This window comes from Herpailurus yagouaroundi, unplaced genomic scaffold (assembly GCF_014898765.1).
Source record: "Herpailurus yagouaroundi ecotype Mexico unplaced genomic scaffold, PumYag 165, whole genome shotgun sequence".
NCBI classification, from domain to species: Eukaryota; Metazoa; Chordata; class Mammalia; order Carnivora; family Felidae; genus Herpailurus; species Herpailurus yagouaroundi.
The window spans coordinates 17,239,034-17,262,889 of record NW_024412406.1 but is presented as its reverse complement, the minus strand read 5'-3'; the positions used below and the strand labels follow the sequence as shown (position 1 = coordinate 17,262,889).

The following is a 23,856-nucleotide window of genomic DNA, read 5'->3' as shown; positions in this document are numbered from 1 at the left end:
CAAATTTAAAATATCATTAATGAATTTGCTCTTGTATGTGCGACATCATTTCTTTACAATAGATTTTTAAATTGGAATTATTAAGTAGTACGTAGTAATGGTGACACTAGTATTTTAATGTATCATTCCACACATTATATTAGTGAATCAGTATATCTTCAATTCCCATTCAGTAACTGTAATTAGATTTACACTTTAGAAAGGAACGTACCAAAATACCATTGGTTCAAAAAAGGATTACTTTCTTTTGATGAACGTGGAAGCACATCTTTATTTTCTCAGTAAATTGTATGTGATGAGGCATAAAGCAATTGAAAAGCAATTTTCATTTTCTTTACATAATGAGATACCATAAAGCTACAAATTGCAGAAGATGCTATTGCCTAGTACTGTAAAGGTAAAAAACAAACAAACAAACAAATGTTAAAGAACACAAGGACGAATTTACTTTTTTTTTAACAAACATTTTCTTTTGGGTTATGGAGAAGGTGAAATTCATATATATCATTTTTTTGTCAGCAAGCTTTCACATTCCTTCAAAGAGGGATTCCTGTATTAATAGAGAAAAAAAGAGCAGTATTCTTTCAAAAATGAAATTCATCCAAAACGGGCACAAACATACAGACTCTATAATACAACAATAGTAGAAGCTAATCACCAGAAAAGCTAGTCACCAAACTGTGTGAATCTTCTCAGGCTTTAAAAAGCAGAAGGAAAGATTTCCCCACTTCCCCAGAGTAGGGAAGAATGTGGAAAAAGTATGTGTTATGAAAAGTGTGGAAATAAGAATTTTGGAAGGAAGGTGGGCTGAGGCTAGAGTGAGGCAAATTAGGTGCCTAGGGCTCCTCAACTTTTGCACCCTTGACATCTCACATGCCTCATTCTAGCCTAGCCCTCTAAAGCCTTGTCTAAGTGCCAGAGGTGGGGTGGAGGTGGGGGCACCAGCGAAGCTCTTCATTGATGACAGTGGCTGGAAAATGGATAGCTTTGTTGCCCAATAGTCAGGTTCAAAAGAAAGGACTGAGGAAACAATACTGACCACTGTGGGCCACCTGGTCATATCTGCTGCTACTCTAAGCAGCCTCTCTGAATCCTCTGATGATTCTAGAGTAGTCCTAATTCCTGCAAGAAACCATGTTCCCCGTTAAATTAAAAATAGAAGATGAAAATCTTCAAATGTTCGACATTACATAAATTAGTAACAGGTACCTTACTCAACTTTTTATATTTGCTAAGTGCTTTACAAAAAAGCACTTTATTTTTTCAATCAGTCTACAAAAACCCTTTGAGGATTTTACATTTTGTGGTTGAGAAAATAAAGCGCAGAGAGATTAAATAACTTGTGAAGGTCACACAGCTAATAAGTGGCAGAGAGAGGATTCAAGGTAGATTGACCCTAATACTTTTGCTTTTTACCAGACTGTCCTATTTAATATTTGTAGAGTTCTTCATTATTTGCCAGACATTTTTTGTATCTATTATTTCAATAAAGTTAATGTTTTAACTTGACTCCCTATTAACAACTCAAACACTATTTTCATGGTATCATATATTATTCTTTGGGAGTTCTTGTTTAGTCTTCCAGAAAGTAGAAGGCTTTAGAGTGCTATGGATTTTTTTCAGAGTGTGGTGTAGATCTTAAAATTAGATGTCTTTCTAAATATGCCAATTTGTCATTAACTTACATTACTTTACTTACATTAACTTACAGTACTTTACTTACATTACATTAACTTACATCTTTATAATGTAAAATAATATATCGGTGAAGAAAATATATTGCTGCATTTTATATGTATAGATGCATATTATAGTAAAACAATAGGTTTTATATAATCAGTGCTGTTTTTTCACCTGTCAACTATTTCCCTTAATTATTTAGTTAAGATATAATTTGCATAATTAAATTCACCCTTGTGACTATGTAGTCCAGTAAGTTTTGCTAAAAACTACCACAGCAAAGAGATGCAGAATTTCACCTTTCCACCCTTACATTGCCTTGTGCTGACCCTTTGCATTCTACTCCTAAGCCTTGGCAATTGCTGATCTATTTTCTGTCTCTGTAGTTTCACCTTTGCCAGAAGGTCATAGAATCATACACTATGTAGCCTTTTAAGTTGGCTCTCCTTTGACTTATAATGCTTTTGAGATCTGTCCATGTTGTTTTGGGTATCACTAGTTTATTTTGATTTTGAGTAGTATTTAATTTTGAGTAGTATTCCATTGCATGGATTTACCACTGTTTGCTTATCCATTCCCCACTGGGAGAGCTTTGGGTCGTTTTCACTTTTTGATTATGAATAAACCACTATGAACATTTGGGTACAGAGTTTTATGTGAACATAGGTGTTCACTTCACCTTGGAGTGGGACTGTTAGATGTGTTAAGTACATGTTTAATTTTATAAAAGTATGTCTGAATATTTTCCAAAGTGGCTCTGCTATTTTTGCATTCCTACCAGTAGTGCACAAAAGTTCCAGTTGCTCCATATCTTTGCTATCATTTCCACATTCTTTGTATCCATTTTAGTAGATTTTTTTTTTAAGAAAAATTGTTGACTCAATATTTTAAAATCAGTTGATTTCTTAATCTAGATATCTTGCTTGCCAGCTAGTCTGATTTCTCAAGTTCAGCATGTCTGCTGGCTATACTGTTTTGGAGCAGAGTGCCTTTGGAGTAGAGTGCCTTTGCCTTTGCAGGTGCCTTTAGTTGGACATGTACTCTCCAGTTGACCTCAATCACAATCACTTTGTTTCCCTTATTTTACCTACCTATGCCTGAGCGTGTTTTTGAGACCCCCTTGCAGAATAGTTGAAGACCTGGCTTTTAGAGTCAGTGACCTCAATTCAAGGTCCAGCTATGCCTTATGGCAGTTGTGTGACTTTGGGCCCCTTTCTGACTGTGCCTCTCTAATGCTCATTTTCCCCATCTGATTCTTATCTCAACAGGTTCTGCTGTTTTAAAAAATTTGTTTGGGTAGTTAAGATTCAGGTATCAAAGTAGACATTTTAAAATTGAAAATACTGGGGCACCTGGGTGGCTCAGTCATTTGAGTGTCAGACTCTTGGTTTAGGCTCAGGTTATGATCTCACGGTTCAGGGGTTCAAGCCCCATGTTGGACTCTGTGCTGACAGTGCTGAGGCTGCTTGGAATTCTCTCTCTTCCTCTCGCAGCCCCTCCCCACTGGCTTGCTCTCTTTCTCAAAATAAAATAAACTTAAAAATATATAAGACTTCTTTAAAAAATAAAATTGATAATTACATAATTCTTAAAAATTAAATCTTACATAACTCTTTTCCACAGAGTAAGCCATTGACAGAGTTGAAACTAGAAGTCAGAAAACCTAGCTTAGATTGTTCTAAAAAACAAAACAAAACAAAAAAACCTTGTTGCTTACCACTATTGCTCTTTTTGAGAGGGATGTCCTAATTTAAGAAGGGTTCTTTAACAACTAACTGCAAGTCTTATACCTACATTATTGATACATAGAAGTTTATTTTGCATATAAAATTAATTAGACTGATGTTAGGTTTATCACAGCACAATTAAAGGTATTTAGAGTTTTGCAGATGGGTTCATGTCAGATCATCCCAGAGTTTGCAACTAAAAATATTACTGAAGTTTTAAAACTCTTGAGGCACATAGAAGATCTGTTGTTACAACTGTTCAAACATAATCTTAGCAATGGTGAAGGCAAGTTATTTTTACTGTTTTTAAAGTTCACTTTTTAACTCAAAGAAACCTAATACTTCCATATTCTAACTAAAGATAGTAGGTATTTTATAAATAGTTAAGTAACATACATTGAACATTTCCTGTGAATTATGGATCCCAGAGATTCACATTCCTTGAAGGTATCTGAAACTAAGGTCATTCTAACCCAGCTACACAGTTATTTTTACAGTAACAAAAGAGATGGATTGACTCTATGGACATAGCTTAGGGTTTAAAGATAAATAATCAAGTAACAATTTGCTTCCTTCAGTGTACAGTGCTCTACAGTATTCTCAGTGGATCTTATTTACAATATGTAAATGCATTTAATGTCTATTTTAAAATTACTAAGTCTCAAGCACCTCCTAGCATGATTGAAAAGAGAGGAAACATCTGTCAAAAGTATTTACTGTGACAAACACAGAAAGAAACAATCTTTTTAATACCATACATTATTTTTAATTGAATAGTCAAGGCATTTGTTTACAGCCAGCCTTTAAATAAAAAATAGTTTTGAACTAATCTTTAATTAAAGTGTACATTGACAGTATCAAGTTCAGTTTGAGGGTCAAAAACAACGTCAATGAGTCTGACTTTTTCCTCCCTGTAGGGAAAGCAGGCTTGTATAAATATACATGAGCACAGACTGCACACATTTATAAAGAAGGTGGAAAACATTCCCCTGTCATTGGACAGATGTTGCTTCACTGTGTTGACATAGATACGGGCACAGCTCCTAATGTGCAGAACCTTAAAGGAGTATGGGACACATACTTTCACCATTTTGGAAGAAGACTCTAAGCTCCTTTATACTTCTGAGCATTAAATGTAGACTGTAGGTGACTTGTCTGCTGATGCTAGCTCATTCTCCCCTTAAAGTAATTAAGGGAAGGAGTTGCTTTACTCAACTTTCTAGAATTAGATATGAAAAATTCTTTGTGTTTGGGTTAGGTGTTTTTTTAACACTTTAGTGACCTAGCTTTATTCTCATTATCTCTTAGTTTTATGCTAACTTCATAAAATGTTAGAAGTAGGCACACAATAAAAATCTTTATCAGAGCTTAATGAAATTCCATATTGATCACCTTTTAATAAAGAGAGGTAGAACTAATAGTCCCATTTAGTAAGACTTAAACATTTTTATGATACCAAAATGATGTTTTGGTATGCCCTCAGTAAAAATGTTATCTGAAGAAATAGAAAACTTTTAATTTTTTTAATGTTTTTATTTTTAAGAGAGAGATGGAACGTGAGTGGGGAAGGGGCAGAGAGAGAGGGAGTCACAGAATCCAAAGTAGGGTCCAGGCTCTAAGCTGTCAGCACAGAGCCCGACGTGGGGCTTGAACTCGTGAACCGTGAGATCATGAACTGAGCTGAAATTAGACGCTTAACCGACTGAACCACCCAGGCACCCAGAAATTAAAAAAACTTTAAAACAAAATATTTATGTAATATTTTTTCACATTATAAAACTGAAGACTTGGGATTGAACATAATTGCCAGTGACAGAAGCTGGACATTCTTTATTTTCTTCTCCCAGGAGTCTCTCTATTCTGCCAGCTTCTTTTAGAGCAGCCTATCTTTGCAGTACATACTAGTTAAAGATGCATTTAGCTCTGTATTTAGTGTTCCTAGTTAGGAAAATGAAGATAGAATGATTTATTTGCTGTTTTGTCAGTGAGGTGATTAGAACTTTGCTTGGGACTGTAGAATATATGGTATGTGCGGTAGTTCACAGCTGATCTAACGTAGTGTGTGTGGCAATGTGTAGAATTTACCAACATTGTTTTCTGAGTCTGCGTCCATTTTTGTTGTTTTCCTTTCCACCTTGATGATATGTTAGCAAGATCTTTCAAAATTCTTGGCAAAGAAACGAAACTGAAGAACACTGTCATGAAATTGACACTAGTTGTGTAGATCTTTAAGAAACTACCAGGGTGCCATGGACAGAGTGGCTATGGTTTTGATGGTAACGACAAAAGACATAAGCAGTCAAGCAGACTCTCACGCAGCTTCTGTGTTTTTTGTTTGTTTTTGGTGAATGTTGATGAGGCAAGACTAGGACTCTCTCCATTTCCTTTTTCCTCTCCCCCAAATAAAGCATTTTCCAGACTCAGAGGACCCTTTCTCCCTTATGCCTCCATCCCAGCAAGCCTAAGCCACTCTTCAGGGAATGGGGGTAGGACAGTGCAGCAGTGTTGTTCATAGGTCTTCTCTAGGTGGGCTTCATTAAGTAATGCTAAGTCACCATACCTTGACTAGACTCTGCAAACAGGGTCTCATGATAAACCTACCTGATCTTCAACAGGCAGTTCTGGAAAAAGGAAATCTAGAGTATGTACCCTGGCTCTGATTACTTTCTCAATGAAATATGCTGTTGCCTCCTTCACTATATTGTAATGACTACTATGATATGATTGGAAGATCAATAGAGCAATCATATGGACTATAAATGAGAAAAAGTTGAATGAATAATTTATAGGATGTATTAGGATCTGGTTTATAATGTTCATAGCATTTATCACAGTCTACAGTAGTTGTATCATATTTGACTCTCCAACCAGCTTGTTGCAAGATTTTTGAGATCAGGACTATCTCATTTGAGTTTTTATATTCAGTATTGCCCAGCATATGGCAGGTACCTATTAGTTTTATGAATAAATGAAGTTCTTTTCTGGTATGGTTTATCTTTACATTGAAGCAATATCATTTTTTAAAACTAAAAAAGCAATTTCCTCCTTATCAGGAAACTTAAAGTTGATTCGTATGGAGCTACATTATACATACACTCAAGGTTTAGAATAGTGACTCTTAAACTAATTTTTTAGATCATAAACCCCTTTGAGAATCTAATGAAACTTCTAATGTCTCCTGCCACCAGATGCCCTTGGCATAGTCATCTACTCACTAGTGGACCACCCATCATCAACTGGGCCTCAGGCTCCTTTGATATGATCCCTGCTCATTTAGACATCTTTACCTGCTGTTTCTGGGACTGTCCTGAGTCATTTGCCCTACCTCAGTGAGTATATGTAGTCTGTGACTCCCAGCTCTTCTTGAACTAGTCGTTCTACCACAACTGTGTGATTATTTGAGTAGACCAATGATGAACTGAACTATTTTTGGGGGTGGGTGTGCTTGGTCAAGGAGAATTGAGAACAGAGAACAAGAAGACAGCTGGAGGGACTTTCTTCCTCTATGTTGTTGATAGGGTATCCCATCTTCCCCCAAGAAAGAAATCACATAAATATTTGAAAGAACCTACCCCATATCTTCAGCAATTTTAGGTTTATCTTCTTGGGAGCTCTCTGAGGATGAATTTCCATTTGCAAGGTTTCTTGGTATATCAGAGAAAAAGACTAACTTTGGCTTACCCACCTGTGGGTAATAAACAGGAACTATGTGATGGATTGTTTCAAAGTTACCTGTAGTGTACAAAGAATTAAAAGGATTCTGCTTTGAAACTAATAACTAAATTGTAAACAAGGCTTATAGCAGCATTAGAATATCCAAAATTATAATTTATGAAATGGAATTAAAGTTAAATAGATCCACAGTAAGACCAATTAAAAACTTATATCCCAGATAAAGTATCACAGACTTTCATACATAAAAACCTACCCAGGAAAATTTATGGTCAGCCCTCATTGACAAAATGTGTACACCAACGTTAACATAAGTATTAACTTTCCTTGCATTCTGCTCTTCTGGGTTTAGTTTTTCAGAGTGTTAGGCCTTTAGAGAGTATATTAGTTATGTATAGTTTATATATAGTTTTTGTAGTATGTTCATACCTTTATTTTGGTACTTACCATTCCACATCATTTTCCTGTTTACAGATCTTCCTCCCTTTCCAGCGGTTATTTCCCTTTGAATGGGGACTGTTTTATTCACCTTTAATTACAGTGCCTAGCATAGTCCTGTGCTCAGATATTTATTAAATGAATAAATGAATGTTTTCAGAGAAGCACTACAAAGGATATATACTGAAAGATATGCATATGTTTTGGATTTTATTAAAGTGTTTGATTTTGTTTCCAAATTTGGGTTATATAGTTAAGTGGCTATATTTAGGACAAGATTTTTTTTATCATAAGATACTTGAAGTCTGAAGTCATAATCCCTGTTAATCTTATCATAATCTTTGAGATAAAGCTCCAAATTTATAAGGCTATCAAAAATACATAAAAGATCAGGAAGTACAAAAATTACTATCTTCCTAAGAATTCCTGTTCACTGACAATGTATTTGTACAGCATTGTCTTTAAAGTGTTCATTTCAGCTCTTCTAAAGACCTGAAGGAATATTGTGGATTTTAAAAATACGTAATATATATTCTAAACTTTAATTCATGCTTTCCATTTTTCTTTTTTGAGCCATACTAACAGAGCCTTTGTATAAAGACCATAGTGTTAAGTTGTTGGCCACATACCTAAGGATAGAGTTATTGCGTGCTACAAACATGTTTTCACAGACGTCACTGATTTTAAACCTGAAAGGCTCAGAACTGTAGCATTTGTTTAGATAGGGATGGCAAATGTGTAGGAGGTGAGAGAGAAAGATATCTACAAGTAGCCAAGGGAGAATAACTAAGTGATCCTGAGGAAAACTCAGATAATTTTCTGTCACAGCTAGTCAGCTTTTAATTTTTTTTCAATTTCAATTTTATTTTAACTGAACTTAGAGTTTGTTTTTCAATATAGTAAATCATATAATCTACTTAAATTTTTTTATATTATCCCATTTTTCTCTGTAGGTCCTTTTTATTTATAAAAATTATTTGTTTACATTGTCACATAATTACATATCTGGAGATTTTCTTAAATCCCCACCAATTTGAAGTGAATTTCTTTTTTTTTTTTAATTTTTTTGATGTTTACTCATTCTTGAGAGAGAGAGAGAGATAGAGAGACAGACAGACAGACAAAGCATTAGTGGGGGAAGGGCAGAACAAGAGAGAGACACAGAATCTGAAGCAGGCTCCAGGCTCTGAGCTGTCGTCACAGAACCCAACGTGGGGTTCTAACTCACAAGCCGTGAGACCATGACCTGAACTGAAGTCGGATGCCCAATCAACTGAGCCACTCAGGTGCCCCTGAAGTGAATTTCTATGTAGAGCAGACATCATTGTCCTTGTATCCAAGCACAGTTGAGCCAGTCATTGCTAGAGCGGTCACTAGAAGCCAAGCTGTTTGATGAAGTTAGGTAACTTTGATTAATCTCTGTACCCCTTGCTATCTTTGTGACCTTAGACAAGTTATTTCATCTTTCTAAAACTCAGCTTTCTTGTGTACAAAATGGATGTAATAATTATTTTCTCCATAGGTTATAGTGATTAAATGAAGTGATGTTTATAAATATCTGAAATGTTTAGTACAGTAAGAATTACTTCTCTTTTCTTCCCTTACCCCCTTTTCTTTATTTCCTAGACTGATGTGCTTTCTATTTTAAATTGTTAATGATTATTAAAATAGCAACTACAATAAGGTATGAAATGATAACTTTTGTACTATGTAACATCCTATTTGGCTTTTTAAAAAATTTATAGTTAGAGGAGTTAAAATTTTTTTAATTTAAATTTTATTTTTTAATTTTAATTCCAGATAGCATACAGTGTTATATTAATTTCAGGTGTACAATTCAACAATTCTATACATTACTCAGTGCTTATCATGGTAAGTGAACTCTGATTCCCTTCATCTATTTCACCCATCTCCCCACCCATCTCCCCTCTGGTAACCATCAGTTTATTCTCTGTAGTTAAGAGTCTGTTTTTTGGTTTCTCTCTCTTTTCTTTTCCGTTTGCTCCTTTGTTTTGTTTCTTAAATTCCATGAGTGAAATCATATGGTATTTGTCTTTCTCTGACTGACTTATTTTGCTTAGTATTATACTCTCTAGCTTCATTCATGTTGTTGCAAATGGCAAGATTTCATTCTTTCTTATGGCTGAATAATATTCCATTGTATATATACACCACATCTTTATTCATCTATCAATGGACACTTTGGCTGCTTCCATAATTTGGCTATTGTAAATAATGCTACAATAAACATAAGGATGCTTTTACCCCATTGAATGAGTGTTTTTCTATTTTGTATATGTTTACTGGATTGTAGGGTGGTTCTTTTTTTAACTTTTTGAGAAACATCCATACAGTATTCCATGTTAGCTGCACCAGTTTGTTTTCCCACCAACGTGCACGAGAGTTCCTTTTTGTTGACATCTTTGCCAACACTTGTTGTTTCTTGTGTTTTTTATTTTAGCCATTCTGACAGGTGTGAGGTGATACCTCATTGTTTTGATTTGCATTTCCCTGGTGATGAGTAATGTTGAGCATCTTTTCATGTGTCTATTGGTCATCTGTATGTCTTCTTTGGAGAAATGTCTGTTCATATCTTCTACCCGTTTTTTAATTGGATCATTTGGTTTTTTGGTGTTGACTTGTGTAAGTTCTTTATATATTTTGGATGCCAAACGTTTATTGGGTATATCATTTGCAAATATCTTCTTCCATTCAGTAGGTTGTCTTTTACTTTTGTTGTTTCCTTTGCTGTGCAGAGCTTTTTTTTTTTTTTTTAATGTTTGTGGTAAAAACAGTTAACATGAGATCTACCTCGTTAATGAATTCTTAAGTATACAATACATTGTTTTTGATCATAGGTGCGATAGATAATGTAAATCTCCAGAGCTTATTCATCTTGCTTAAGGCCCCTTGATTAGTAGCTCCCCATTTCCTCCTTACCCCAGCCTCTAGCAACCACCTTTCTACTCTTTGATTCTATGTATTTGACTGTTTTAGATACCTCATATAGGTGGGATCATGCAGTATTTTGTCTTCCTGTGACTGACTTATTTTATTTAACATAATGTCCTCAAGGTTCATTCATGTTGACACATGTTGTAGAATTTCCTTCTTTTTAAATGCTGAATAGGGGCGCCTGGGTGGCGCAGTCAGTTAAGCGTCCGACTTCAGCCAGGTCACGATCTCGCGGTCCGTGAGTTCGAGCCCCGCGTTGGGCGCTGGGCTGATGGCTCAGAGCCTGGAGCCTGTTTCTGATTCTGTGTCTCCCTCTCTCTCTGCCCCTCCCCCGTTCATGCTCTGTCTCTCTCTGTCCCAAAAATAAACGTTGAAAAAAAAAATTTTAATGCTGAATAGTATTTTATTGTATGTATATACCATGTTTTCTTTATCCATTCATCTGTCAATGGACACTTAAGTTGTTTTTACATCTTGGCTCTTGTGAATGGTGCTGTAGCAAACACAGGAATGCTAATGTCTCTTCACGATGTTAATTTCAGTTCTTTTGGATGAATACAGAAAACTGGAATTGCTAGATCATATGATAGTTCTGCTTTTAAAACTGGAATTGCTAGATCATATGATAGTTCTACCATACTATCTTTCATAGTGGCTACAGCATTTTGCATCCCCACGAACAGTGTGCAAGGGTTCAAATTTCTCTACATCCTCACCAACTCTTGCTGTCTTTTGTTTTTTTGATAATAGCCATCTGACAGGTGTGTGGTGATACCTCATTGTGGTTTTGATTTGCCTTTCCATGTTGATTAATGACATTCAGCATTTTAAAAATATACCTTTAGGGGCGCCTGGGTGGCTCAGTTGGTTAAGCATCCGACTTCGACTTAGGTCATGATCTAGCGGTTTGTGAGTTCGAGCCCCACGTTGGGCTCTGTGCTAACAACTCAGAGCCTGGAGCCTGCTTCAGATTCTGTGTCTTCCTCTCTCTCTGTCCATCCTCTGCTCATGCTCTGTCTCTCTGTCCTTCAAAAATAAATAAACGTTAAAAAAAATTTTTTTTAAATATACCTTTAGGCCATTTGGGGATATGCTTGTTTGAGTCCCTAGCCTATTTTTAAATGTGGTTGTTAGTTTTTTTTGCTGTTGAGTTGTAGCAGTTCTATATATTTTGGAACTTAACCCCATATCAAATGTATAGTTTGCAAGTATTTTCTACCGTTCTGTAGGTTTTCTTTTCACTCCATTATTTCCTTTGCCAAGCATGAGCTTTTTCATTCAATGTACTTCCTATCACTTGTTTGTTTTTGTTTTTGTTGCTTGTGTTTTTTGGTGTCATATCCATGAAATCATTGCCAAGACCAATGTCATGAAGCATTTCTCCTATTTTTTCTTCTAGAGTTTTATAGTTTCAGGTCTTATGTTTAAGTCTTTAATCCATTTTGAGTAGATTTTTGTGTATAGTATAAGTGTTCTTTTGTGTGTGGATATCCAGTTTTCTTAACAATTCAGTATCCTTTGCCTACTGTGTATTCTTGGCACCCTTGTTGAAAATCAGTTGACCATTTATAGATGGATTTATTTTTGAGTTTTATATTCCACTCCCTATATCTGTATGGCTGTTTTATGCCAGTTTTGATTACTGTATCTTGTAATACATTTTGAAATCAGGAAGTGTGATGCCTCCAGCTTTGTTCTTTTTTCTCAAGGTTGATTTGGCTATTTGTAGTCCTGTATCGTTCCATATATATTTTAGAATTGTTCTTTTCAGTTCTGTGAAAATGCCATTAAGATATTGATAGGGGTTATACTGAATCTGTCAACTGCTTTGGGTATTATAAACATTTTAATAATATTAAATTTTCCATTTCATGAACACAGGATGTCTTTCCATTCATTTTTGTGTTAATTTCTTTCATTAGTGTTTTGTAGTTTTCAGTATACAGTTCTTTCATCTTTTTTTTTCTTACCTTCCTAGTTAAATTTACTTGTAGGTGCTTTATTCTTTTTTGTGCTATTGTAAATAAGATTGTTTTCTTAATTTACTTTTCAGATAGTTTGTTGTTACTGTATCTATATGGCTTTAACGATTGCTTTTTTAAGTTAGTGGTCACACTAGATTATGAAGAAATTAATGAGGATTTTATTGAGAAAATCAGATGAGAGTGTAATTAAAAATTTTTTTAATGTTTATTTTTGAGAGAGAGAGAGAGAGAGAGAGAGAGCGAGTGAGGGAGGGGCAGAGAGAAAGGGAGACACAGAATTTGAAGCAGGCTCCAGGCTCCGAGCTGTCAGCACAGAGCCCGATGTGTGGCTCGAACCCACCAACCGTGAGATAATGACCTGAGCTGAAGTCTGATGCTTAACCGACTGAGCTACCCAGGTGCCCGACAGTGTAATTTTTTTAAAGTATAAATTTTAGGGCACATTATAATCGTTATTTTGTTGAATTTCACTGGAGAAGTTAAAAACAGATTAACCTAATTATTTCTGAAGTAGGAAGAATTTTTTTAAAATCTATTAAAATGGAGAAAACTGCATTATTTTTAGAATAGGTTCAATTTGCGGGTGAGGACTGGTATTGAATTTTGTATTTCAATATTAAGAAAGTACTTTGGCATCTTTGGTATAAAACTGAAAACACGTAAAATACTGGAATTTTTATCCTGGATCTGGTTCTGCCCTTCAAAACCAGCCAGGGATAGATGGAGGAGAAGAAATGTTTCCTGTCCATTTTATAGGTTTCAGACCTTGAAAAATTCACATTGCCAGCACAGTATCATCACTTATGAGTATACTGTCAGTTCAGAAAGTCCCATTCTTCAAAATGATTTTCCATAGTTCATATTCAGTGGACATGATACGGCAAAATCATCAGAGCTCCATGCCTTTCCATCTCTGCTTCTACTCACCTCAACCTCCTTGCTCTAGATTGTCAGAGCTCCTAGGATGTGGTATCCATGCGTAAAGCCTCACTACAGTATTCTAGTTTCCCTTTCCGTATTCCCCTGGCCTAACCCCTTCCTATGATCCCATCCCATTAGCTGTGAAATGAGGACTGTTGGCATTCAAACACTATCATGGAACAGAGGTAGAGGCTTATTCCAATGTTGTGGACTATAGAATCTGTGAAGAATGAATTCTAGGATGCTCCCAAATATGATAAAGATAATTGTGGGGCACCTGGGTTGCTCAGTTGGTTAAGCATCCAATTTCAGCTCAGGTCATGATCTCACAGTCCGTGAGTTCGAGCCGCGCGTCGGGCTCTATGCTGACAGCTCGAAGCCTGGAGCCTGCTTCGGATTCTGTGTCTCCCTCTCTCTGACCCTCCCCCCGTTCATGCTGTGTCTCTGTCTCAAAAATAAATAAACATTAAAAAAAAAAGATAATTGTTACATGTTACACTTGGCTACATTTAGTTGCATTAGTTAGGCAAGGGAGGTTGACCTGTCCTTTGTAATATATGTAAACTTGGGGTGCCCAGGTGGCTCAGTGGTTAAGTGTCTGACTTGGCCTCACATCATGATCTCACGGTTCATGAGTTCAAGCCCCACATTGGGCTCTGTGCTGATGGCTCAGAGCCTGGAGCCTGCTTTGGATTCTGTCTCTCCCACTTTCTCTGCCCTCCCCTGCTTGCGCACATGTGCGCGCACTCTCTCTATCGAAAATAGAATAAAACATTAAAAAAAAAGAAAATGTAATGTACATAACAGTAAGCATATTATAATCAAATTCAAATCAAATTCAAGTGGTGGGGCATGTACATAAGAAAGGGGACAGGCTACAGAGTATAGACCACAGATATGGTTGTCATACATTTTTATTTTTTATCCTGATGGAAAATGTGATTTTTGCACTGCTGCTAAACAAATGTACTAGGGACTTAGGTTTCACAATTTACGTAGCTGATTGTTGTTTCACCATTTACATAATTAAATCATGTACTTTTGCCAGATATAAAATTATACATTTTCCTCCACCCTCATGGCTCTGTTTTCATACTGACACAGTCAGACTCAATGTGAACTGCTTTTGTTGATAGTAGCCACCATTTTCATATGTAAACATTGCAGGTAGAATTTCTTAGGAATTGTAAATAAGTTTTAAAAAAAACCCAAATCTTAAGCAAAGAATCTAAACAAAAGTTTCTTATTTCTTGGGGTTTTTTTTGTTGAGTAGAACATTCCCTTTGCTAGTAGAAGTGATCAACGAATGAATGACAGTCTGCTTACTTATGTATGAGTTACTTGCATCCTCGTTTTTACTGTTCTTTTTCTTGCTGATTTTCTTGGCATCTTTGGATGCTTTCCAATTTATTAGGAATTGTCTTTCCATATTTTTAATTTCTTTTCCATCAAGAAATTCTAGAGAAAAATACATATGTTAAAAAATACAGTATTTAAATATATAGGTAATATATTTAAATTATATCTGAACTTAAATTATACCATAAGTTGAAGTAATTTCTTTTAAAAATACCTTATTTTCACATCTTTGTTCTTGTTGAGCTTTTATTTATTTTTAATTATTTTTTTCTGATTTCAAAAAAAATATGTGCTGATTATAAACAACTTAAACACAGTGGAAAAAAACATAAAAAGACTGTGATTACTACTCATACCTCTCCTTCCCATCACTGACAAAGATAATCACTGTAAACAATTTGATGTATAGTTTCTCTTCTGGGGTCTTATATAAACTATATTGTTGTTTTTGAAAACAAAAATGTTGTCATATTCAACAAAAATTAGATGCTATCTATTCATTTCCATATTATGGTTATTATTCTTAGGGAAAAGCAAGATATATTTTATGTTAAAGTGAATAAGAAGTTTTATACATTTAGCCTGGTATTTTAAAAGCACATATATTAATAATGCTTATTATATAGGATATAAATATAATAGGAACAACCCACAAATCTAGCTTCTTGGTTCTGTGAAGATTTCAACTACATTTATATCTTGTTCCTCTAAAAAAGTTATGAAAATTGAGCATCTTAAGTTACACAAAAAATTTTTTGTAAGCTGTAAGATATTTGGAAAATACAAAAGTGGAAAAAGAAAAAAATTAATATTGCCTATATCTACAACCAGAAATAATCACTAAAGACCACTAACAGTATATTTTTAACATTTTTTGTTTTCTGTTTATGTATCCATGTATGTGTATATGTGTGTGTATATTATATAAAATTGGAACTCTATGCAGTATTACATTCTAATTTTCAATATTGTATTGTGATCATTTTACCAAGTCTTTCTTTAAACACAATTTTTAATGGCTGACAGTATTCCATTATATATGTATACATAATACATATATTATAAAATATTAAACTATTCCCTTATAGGATATTTTGTGTTACATGTAATCACATGAATACAGGTGGCCTTCACTTGATAAAAAGACTATCTTTTCTATATAGTAGTTTTGGGGCCTTTATTGTGTTTGTTTATTTATTTTGAGAGAGAGAGTGAATAGGGAGGGGCAGAGAGAGAGAGAGGGAGAGAGAGAGAATCCTAAGCAGGCTCCACACTGTCAGCGCAGAGTCAGATGCAGGGCTCCCTCCCATGAACTGTGAGATCATGACCTGAGTCGAAATCGAGTCAGAAGCTCAACTGACTGAGCCACCCAGGCGCCCTCTATATGGTAGTTTTTTAAATTAAATATATATTTTCTCTTATCATCCATGTAATGTCTTCCACTGGATTCCAGAATGAGAAAAGAATGTAGTAAAAAATTTTAAATCAGGGGCACCTGGGTGGCTCAGTTTGTTAAGCATCTGACTTCAGCTCAGGTCATGATCTCATGGTTCATGAGTTCGAGCCCCTCATCAGGCTCTGTGCTGACAGCTCAGAGCCTGAAGCCTGCTTCAGAATCCATGACTCCCTCTCTTTCTGTCCCCCTCCCCAGATCATGCTGTCTCTCAAAAAATAAATAAATGTTAAAAGAAAATTTTTTTAAATAAAAAAATTTTGAAATCATATTCTTATAGAGAAAATGACAGTAACCTGATAAAATATTGATTACACTACTGAAAGTATTAACATTGCCACTTAAATATGACTCATAATATTGTTAGACCCTATGTACAAAATAAAGTGATGAAACTGGAAATATAAAGAACCACAAACCTTAGAAGTACAATTGTTTACAATTGCCTTATGTACTTATTTTAACTGAAATTAATACTCTCCAAATTATAATGTAAAAAATTGGTTAAAAGTTCTATTATCAAGCATCTTAGTATTTAGCACTTTACATTAACAGTTATTATTTTATGCTTAGTTTTCCCAACCACTTGGATTTATTGATATCTTTTTAAGATTTGTTTAATTGTATAATTTGTTAGTGTATTTTTGGATGTGATATATGTAAATCAATACATATTTTTAAAACATCTATTATAAAGATAAAGAATGAAAAATCCAAGTCCTTTACCATGATCCCTTTTTCCTCATGTTAGTGTTCCAGACAGAGCTGAGTAGTGACTAGGAGACTATGCCTCAGTAAGCCTTATTTCATCTTTTAGCAATGATCATGTAGAGGTGGTTCAGGAGGGGAAGCCAGGTAATGGACATAAGATCAGAGACCTATGAGATTTGTTTTAATGAGTTGTTCTTAACATAAAATTTGTTTCCACTCATGCTAAGTACGTTGCTTGTCATTCTGTTTAGTGAGGACTGGGTTACTTACAAAGCATGAAATGCCTCCCCACAGTCCTTACTGGGACACATCAAACCAGGTCCTCAGTTCACTTTCCGTATTTTGGTTTTGTATTTAGGAAGAAAGGACATGAAAATAAGACAAGTTAGAATCAGAGAAGAGACTGAAAAGACGTATAGCGAAGTGTTAACAGCATATTTATGGTGGGATTATGAATGATACTCATTTTCTTTTCTATATTATCTGCATTTCTATAAGAAATGTATATTTGTATACAAAATGTGTATGGATTTTATAATCACAAAATATGTTTTAGAAAGTATTTATTAAAAATTTTTTTTGACTAAGTCCTCTTTATTTGTAAATCAGTACCTTATCTCCACATCTTTTACTGCATCACCTATAGTACTATATCATGAGAAGAGTTTCCAGAAATGGTTCCATTAATATTGGAAGGTTCTTAATCATCTAACATTAGTTGTATTTACTCTGCTTCCTAAGGTAAGTGGAGTAATACAATTGTATGTGGTAGGCAGGGAGGGAAGGAGATGGGAGAGTTGGGGGAAGGTGCACTGCAGATTCATTTGCATGACTTATAAAAAATACACATGACTGTTCTCCCAGTGTATTCTGTTTCCTTCCCTTGACTGGTGGGGTCAAGGGTGGTGGACAGGGTGTGACCCTTGGATATGTATTTTGAAAAATCTTGGATTTTTCTGATACACCCTCTGTCAGCTCCTCCCTACCCCCAAGAGAATTGCTGCACTAGCATCATGATTAATCAAGGTTTACTACAGCTATGTGCTTTGAAGTGGTTTTCCCATACACTACTTTTTATACTCAAGTATAGCATATCATAGAAGTTCAGATATAGGAAACCTCACAAATATCCTTTGTGAGAAGGCAGTCCTTATCTCTCTGATGTTGTATAACGTGGTTCCTATTGAGAAGCTATGGTCCATTACCCCCAACATAGTGCACAATCAGGATGTTATTATTTCTAAGGATCTCCTAAAGGGACTCCCTAGCTTGCTCTCCTTTCAAATGAAGGGAACACTTGTACGTTCTTAGGACAATTTTCAAGCAATGAATATTTTGATTAATTTTGTCTACAGTTCCAAGTGCTAAAGAATCTCTTGGGATCTTCAGAGGATTTGTGGCAATGAGAATTTGGCAAAAGGTCAGCAAGTTCTACGCATTTATGATTAACCATTTTTGTTGGTAACAGCTACATTTTCTTTTTAAAGAAAGGGCATGTGGTGCCTTAATTATTTCTGAACAGAAGATATTTTTCATGTTTTATTTCTCAATTTTAACTTTTGCTTTTATTTATTGAATTTAAAGTTGACTATTTTTATAGATTTAGATATCATATTTGTATTTCTCAAGGTTTTCTGTTAAAATAACTAAAAAGTTAACCAGGTCTGTTTCTCTAAGAAAATTATATTAATATATATAAATGTGTACCCAGTGATTTAGACACCAGTATCAGTCTGTCTCTGTATTTGGGTTTGAGACAAACAGGATTTCCATTTAGATCCATTTTCCACAGCTTCATCAACTTGTTCAGTAAAAATTCCAAATCCTATAATTAGAAAAGAAAAGCAAGACACAAGTATATCATCAGTATTTCTTTCATATTAGTTAACTTTTTATTTTTTTATATTAAAATTTTTTTTTGTTTTTTATTTATTTTTTGAGAGAGAGAGAGAGAGACAGAGAGCGAGCGGGGGAAGGACAGAAAGAGAGGGAGACACAGAATCGGAAGCAAGCTCTGGGCTCTGAGCTGTCAGCACAGAGCCCGACGTGGGGTTCGAACTCGTGAACTGAAGATCATGCCCTGCGCTGAAGTCAGATGCTTTTTTTTTTTTTTTAATTTTTTAACATTTATTTTTGAGACAGAGAGAGACAGAGCATGAACGGGGGAGGGTCAGAGAGAGGGAGACACAGAATATGAAACAGGCTCCAGGCTCTGAGCTGTCAGCACAGAGCCCGACGCGGGGCTCGAACTCACGGACCGTGAGATCATGACCTGAGCCGAAGTCGGCCGCTTAACCGACTGAGCCACCAGGCGCCCCTGAAGTCAGATGCTTAAATGACTGAGCTACCCAAGTGCCCTGGAAAAATTTCTTTTGATAAGGCTGTATTTTATTCTTTAGATTTTAGAAAATTGTTTTTTTTTACTATGAGCTTGTAAGAACAATTCCTTTCCACATATTAAAAATCCTCTCAGGGGGCACCTGGCTGGTCAGTTGGTAGAGTACGTGACTCTTGATCTTGGGGTAGTGAGTTCAAGCCCTGTTTTGGGCATAGAGCTTACATGAAAAAAAAATCCTCACAAAACTCTTGTGATATCATGAAGGTAACAAATTTGGAACATCCAGATATGTGCCTCTGTCTACATGAAGAAATGATATTATAGGGGAATAATTACAAGGACAGTTGGGGTCTAGGATCCAGCGCAGAGTGATTGGTGGGTCTCTTAGTCTTCCTGAGACCAATGGTTTTCTACATAAAATGGTAAAAATATTTCCAATTCTACCTACTTCATTATTCAACAGAATACTTACTGAATCATGGGCTAAGTTCTGTACCAGACTCTGAGGTATCTAAATATATAATTTGTGAAAAATATATAGGAATTTAAAAAAATACAGACAACCCCAACCTTTCTGGCACTGTGGCTTACTGTATAACCTTAGTCAAATCTGTGTCCTCGTTTATAAAGTGCAAATAGTTAGGGTTATTTGTTGTGGCATATAAAGTGTCTGGAACAAAGAAGGGAAGTAATAAATATGTTGGTTTTTTTTTTGTCTGCCCTACCACCCCTCGGCTTATAACCTTTCTCTTAATTTTGGTCAATAAAGAGCAAAAACTGTTGTAAGGAAGAATAAGCTCCTGACTCACCGATGAGTAGTTGACTTCTTATAATAAAATTCTCTTCAGAAGTTGTAACTTCATCCTTCAGTCTTGGGCCCTGGATTATGCCCTGTCCACAGTATTTGTTCAACAGCCTTTGATACAGCCACGATTATTTTATGTGATAGTTTCACTGTATTTCTCTTAGCCTAAAAACTTCTAAGGAAGGAATTGTGTAATGTATTTTTGTAGTGTTGAATATGATGCCCATCGTCCCAAAAGTTAATAATAAGAGAACTTTAAATTTAATAGATAAAGCGAGTCCTGTAGAGTTTAGTTAATTGTTCCTCACTTGATAAATGACCCTCAACATACTCCCTCCAGTGTATGTTTATTTAAGACTAAACTAATCCTATGCTGAAATATGATTACCCTTTGGATACGCTCTGGTAGTTCATTGCCTTCCTGTCTTTAATAAAATGCTTTCACTTTCCGGCCCTTCAATGTTACTAAAGGGAGCAGACATTCTTCTGGACAGTCTCTGTTTGATAAATGATCATGTCATGCTATCACTTAGAGGTGTGCTGCAAAATACTGAGGAGCTGATTCTATTTCTAATGCAGGGCTGGTGCCCAAGCTTCTGTATAGGCGCTTGCAGGAACTGGCAGTGCTTGCTCTACAATTAATGATGGCCACTGATGAACCTGTATTTGACCAGCATGCAATCTTTATTGGAAATGTCTGGTCCAACTGTCCTAACTAAATCTAAAGACAGCCATTTGTCATCCCCCTGACTGCTTGTCATCATCTGCCTGGGAAAATCTATAATTTTTGGCTTGTTTCTGACTAAACTGTAGAGTGAATAAATTTATCTTTGGGTTACTCTGCTTGTCAGGATCAATATTGAGCAGAGGTTGAATAAATTAGAAACTGGAAAAACATGACAGGCCATAGTGGTTTGTTCGTTTGTGTCTTATAAATCAGATATTTAGTTTATCTAAGAGGCAAGCACATCAAATTTTTTATTTCCACCATTCATTCTGAAGATGCTTTACCTCATGATAAATGGTCCTCAGAAAACCAATGAAGTAAATCACTAATATATCTGATTGTGAGATGAACTTTTCAGATCATTTTATTGATTTAACAAACTTTGCAGACATAAAAACTATAGGTAAAGATTTTTTATGTTATTGTTCTTTCAAGTTTTTATCCATTTTTGCAACCATGATATTTATTTGACTTAATATATCATCAAAGTTTATAACATTGGCCCTAGTGAAGTTCATGGCTTATCAAGCTACTTACAGAAATGGAAGTTTTATTGTAAATGGCCAGTGAGTATTTAAAATTTTAATCCATTTAAGCATACTTATTTAAAGGAATTACAGGAAGAAATGCAAAGAAATGTTAACCAAAAGTAAATGTCATTAAAAAAATTTTTTTTAATGTTTATTTATTTTTGAGACAATGCGAGAGTCAGAGTGCAAGCAGCAGAGGGGCAGACAGAGGGAGACACAGAATCTGAAGCGGGCTCCAGGCTCTGAGCTGTCAACCCAGAGCCTGACAGGGGGCTCGAACTCACGAACCCTGAGATCATGACCTGAGCTGAAGTTGGACGCTTAACCGACTAAGCCACTCAGGCACCCCACCAAAAGTAAATGTCATTAAAAAAAATTTTTTTTAACGTTTATTTTTGAGACAGAGAGAGACAGAGCATGAATGGGGGGGGGGGGTCAGAGAGAGAGGGAGACACAGAATCCGAAACAGGCTCCAGGCTCTGAGATGTCAGCTCAGAGCCCGACGCGGGGCTTGAACTCACAAACTATGAGATCATGACCTGAGCCGAAGTCGGACGCTTAACCAACTGAACCACCCAGGCGACCCAAAAGTAAATGTCATTTAAACTAGAGCCCTGTGAATTTATGGAGTATTGTTTGGCCTAAAACCTCTTTGTCCTCCTCAGTGTTTGACTTTCCGATCAATTTTATTGGAGAGAACTGGGTCATTGCCTATGGAGTTTTCTCAGTTTTCTGCCTTTGGTCTCACACTTCCTCATCCTCTTTCCTATTTTTGTCGATAAAGGAAAAGCCCCCACCTCTTTTTTTTCAAATTAATCAGTCCTCTTGATCTTTTTGTTTTTCCATGGGCCTCCTCTTCTTGCAGTCTTCTTTGTTTTGCATTTCCATTTCCAATCTCTCCCTCTCCTATGGCTTTTATCTTATCTCTTACCTAACGTCACTATACTTCCTGATAGAGTAGTAGAAAGTAGTGTTTCTCAAACTTTTATGTGCTTAAAAATCACCTAAGGATCTCAGAGCACCTGGTTGTCTCAATTGGTTAAGTGTCTTTGACTCTTGATATCTGCTCAGGTCATGATCTTGTGGTCAAGGGATTGAGCCCCCCGTCAGGCCCCACAGTAACGTGGAGCCTGCTTGGGATTCTCTCTCTCTCTCTCTCTCTCTCTCTCTCCCTCCCTCTCTCTCTGCTCCCCCACCCCACTCACACATGTGCACACAGACACACACTCTCTCTCTCAAAATAAATAAACATAAAAAAAGAATCATCTAGGGATCCCATTTATTAAATGCAGATTCTGATATGTTGGTCTGGGGAAGAAGCTGAGATTCTGCGTTTCCAATGCTGATGCTGCTGATCCTCGGACTACATTTGGTTTAGGCCACTGGCTGTGCTTCTTCAATCACTGGGCATTCCTGCAGCCTAGTGCTTCTGAATAGACACTGCTGACCTTATCACTAAGCCAAACATTGCCAATCTTGGACTTCCTCAGTTTCACTTCTTTGGAACATCTTACCTTACCGATTGCTCCCTAATGGCTTTGTGATTCCACATTTTTGCAGGTTCCCTGATCCTGCATGAATCTCTCATTCTATAAGTAACAAACATTAAAATTTTTTTTCATGTTTATTTATTTTGAGAGAGAAAGCATGAGCAGGGAAGGAGGGGCAAAGAGAGAGAGAATCCCAAGGAGGCTCCACACTCTCAGCACAGAGCCCCATGTGGGGCTCAATCTCACAAACTGGTGAGATCATGACCTGAGCTAAAATCAAGAATTGATGACATTTGGGGCACCTGGGTGGCTCGTCAATTAAGTGTTAGACTTCGGCTCGGGTCATGATCTCACAGTTTGTGGGTTTGAGCCCCGTGTCGGGCTCTGTGCTGACAGCTCGGGAGCCTGGAGCCTGCTTCGGATTCTGTGTTTCCCTCTGTCTCTGTTCCTACCCCCATCACACTCTGTGTCTCTCTCGCTTTCAAAAATAAATAAAACATTAAAAAAAATTAAAAATAAAAGAGTTGACGACATTTAACTGAGCCACCCAGGTGTCCCATGCACTTCTGACCATAGAAATCCCTGATGTGTAAACAAGGTGTTTTCTAAAAGTTGCTTTTGAGACTGGAGAACACATCTCATAAAAAAACAGAGCTATACCCAGTGGACCGTTGTCTGAGTCAGCCTATGGAAAGAACCTATTTGAGAAAAAGCCCAAAGATCATATGTGCAGTGACAGTGCTATAAAACCTCTCCAAGTGCATCACCATGTTTTCTGAGCATACAGTTTCCTTTGGGGAACAGGAGCAGATAGGTGTCCCTGTGGCAGACCTTCAGGAATCAGTTCACTTGCTTGCTTTTCTATAATCTACATTTATTCCTTTTAAGCAGTATTTGTTTCCTCCCTGGAGCACAGCCGACTGTAAAATCATGGCTAGAAAAACAATTGTCTGTAACCCACTGTGATCTACATTTATTTGCAGACCCTTTACAAAAAAAGCATAGACACATTGATGAAAATAGTAAAACATTTGCTACACTGAGGAAGGAAGGGTCATCTGTACA

The 23,856-nt window shown here is 36.1% G+C and overlaps 1 protein-coding gene across 4 annotated transcripts in view; it reads right to left on the bottom strand.

The window, feature by feature from the left end:
- Positions 1-458: 458 nt before the first annotated feature.
- PPP1R42 (protein phosphatase 1 regulatory subunit 42) overlaps positions 459-23,856 on the bottom strand; it is a 53,027-nt gene continuing 29,629 nt past the window's right edge. The window contains exons 6-10 of one of the 4 annotated variants that reach the window (XR_005794193.1): positions 18,609-18,726; positions 14,705-14,836; positions 6,980-7,139; positions 1,040-1,122; positions 459-550 (exon numbers count right to left, since the gene is read on the bottom strand). Coding sequence is in view for 3 of the 4 variants with exons in the window: in XM_040487665.1 (XP_040343599.1) it covers positions 505-550; positions 6,980-7,139; positions 14,705-14,836; positions 18,609-18,726 (456 nt within the window). In the remaining variant the exon portion in view is untranslated. Of the gene's footprint in view, positions 551-1,039; positions 1,123-6,978; positions 7,140-11,447; positions 11,499-14,704; positions 14,837-18,608; positions 18,727-23,856 lie in introns of those variants that run through there. The other 3 variants (XM_040487665.1, XM_040487667.1, XM_040487666.1) reach the window with 3 other exon arrangements.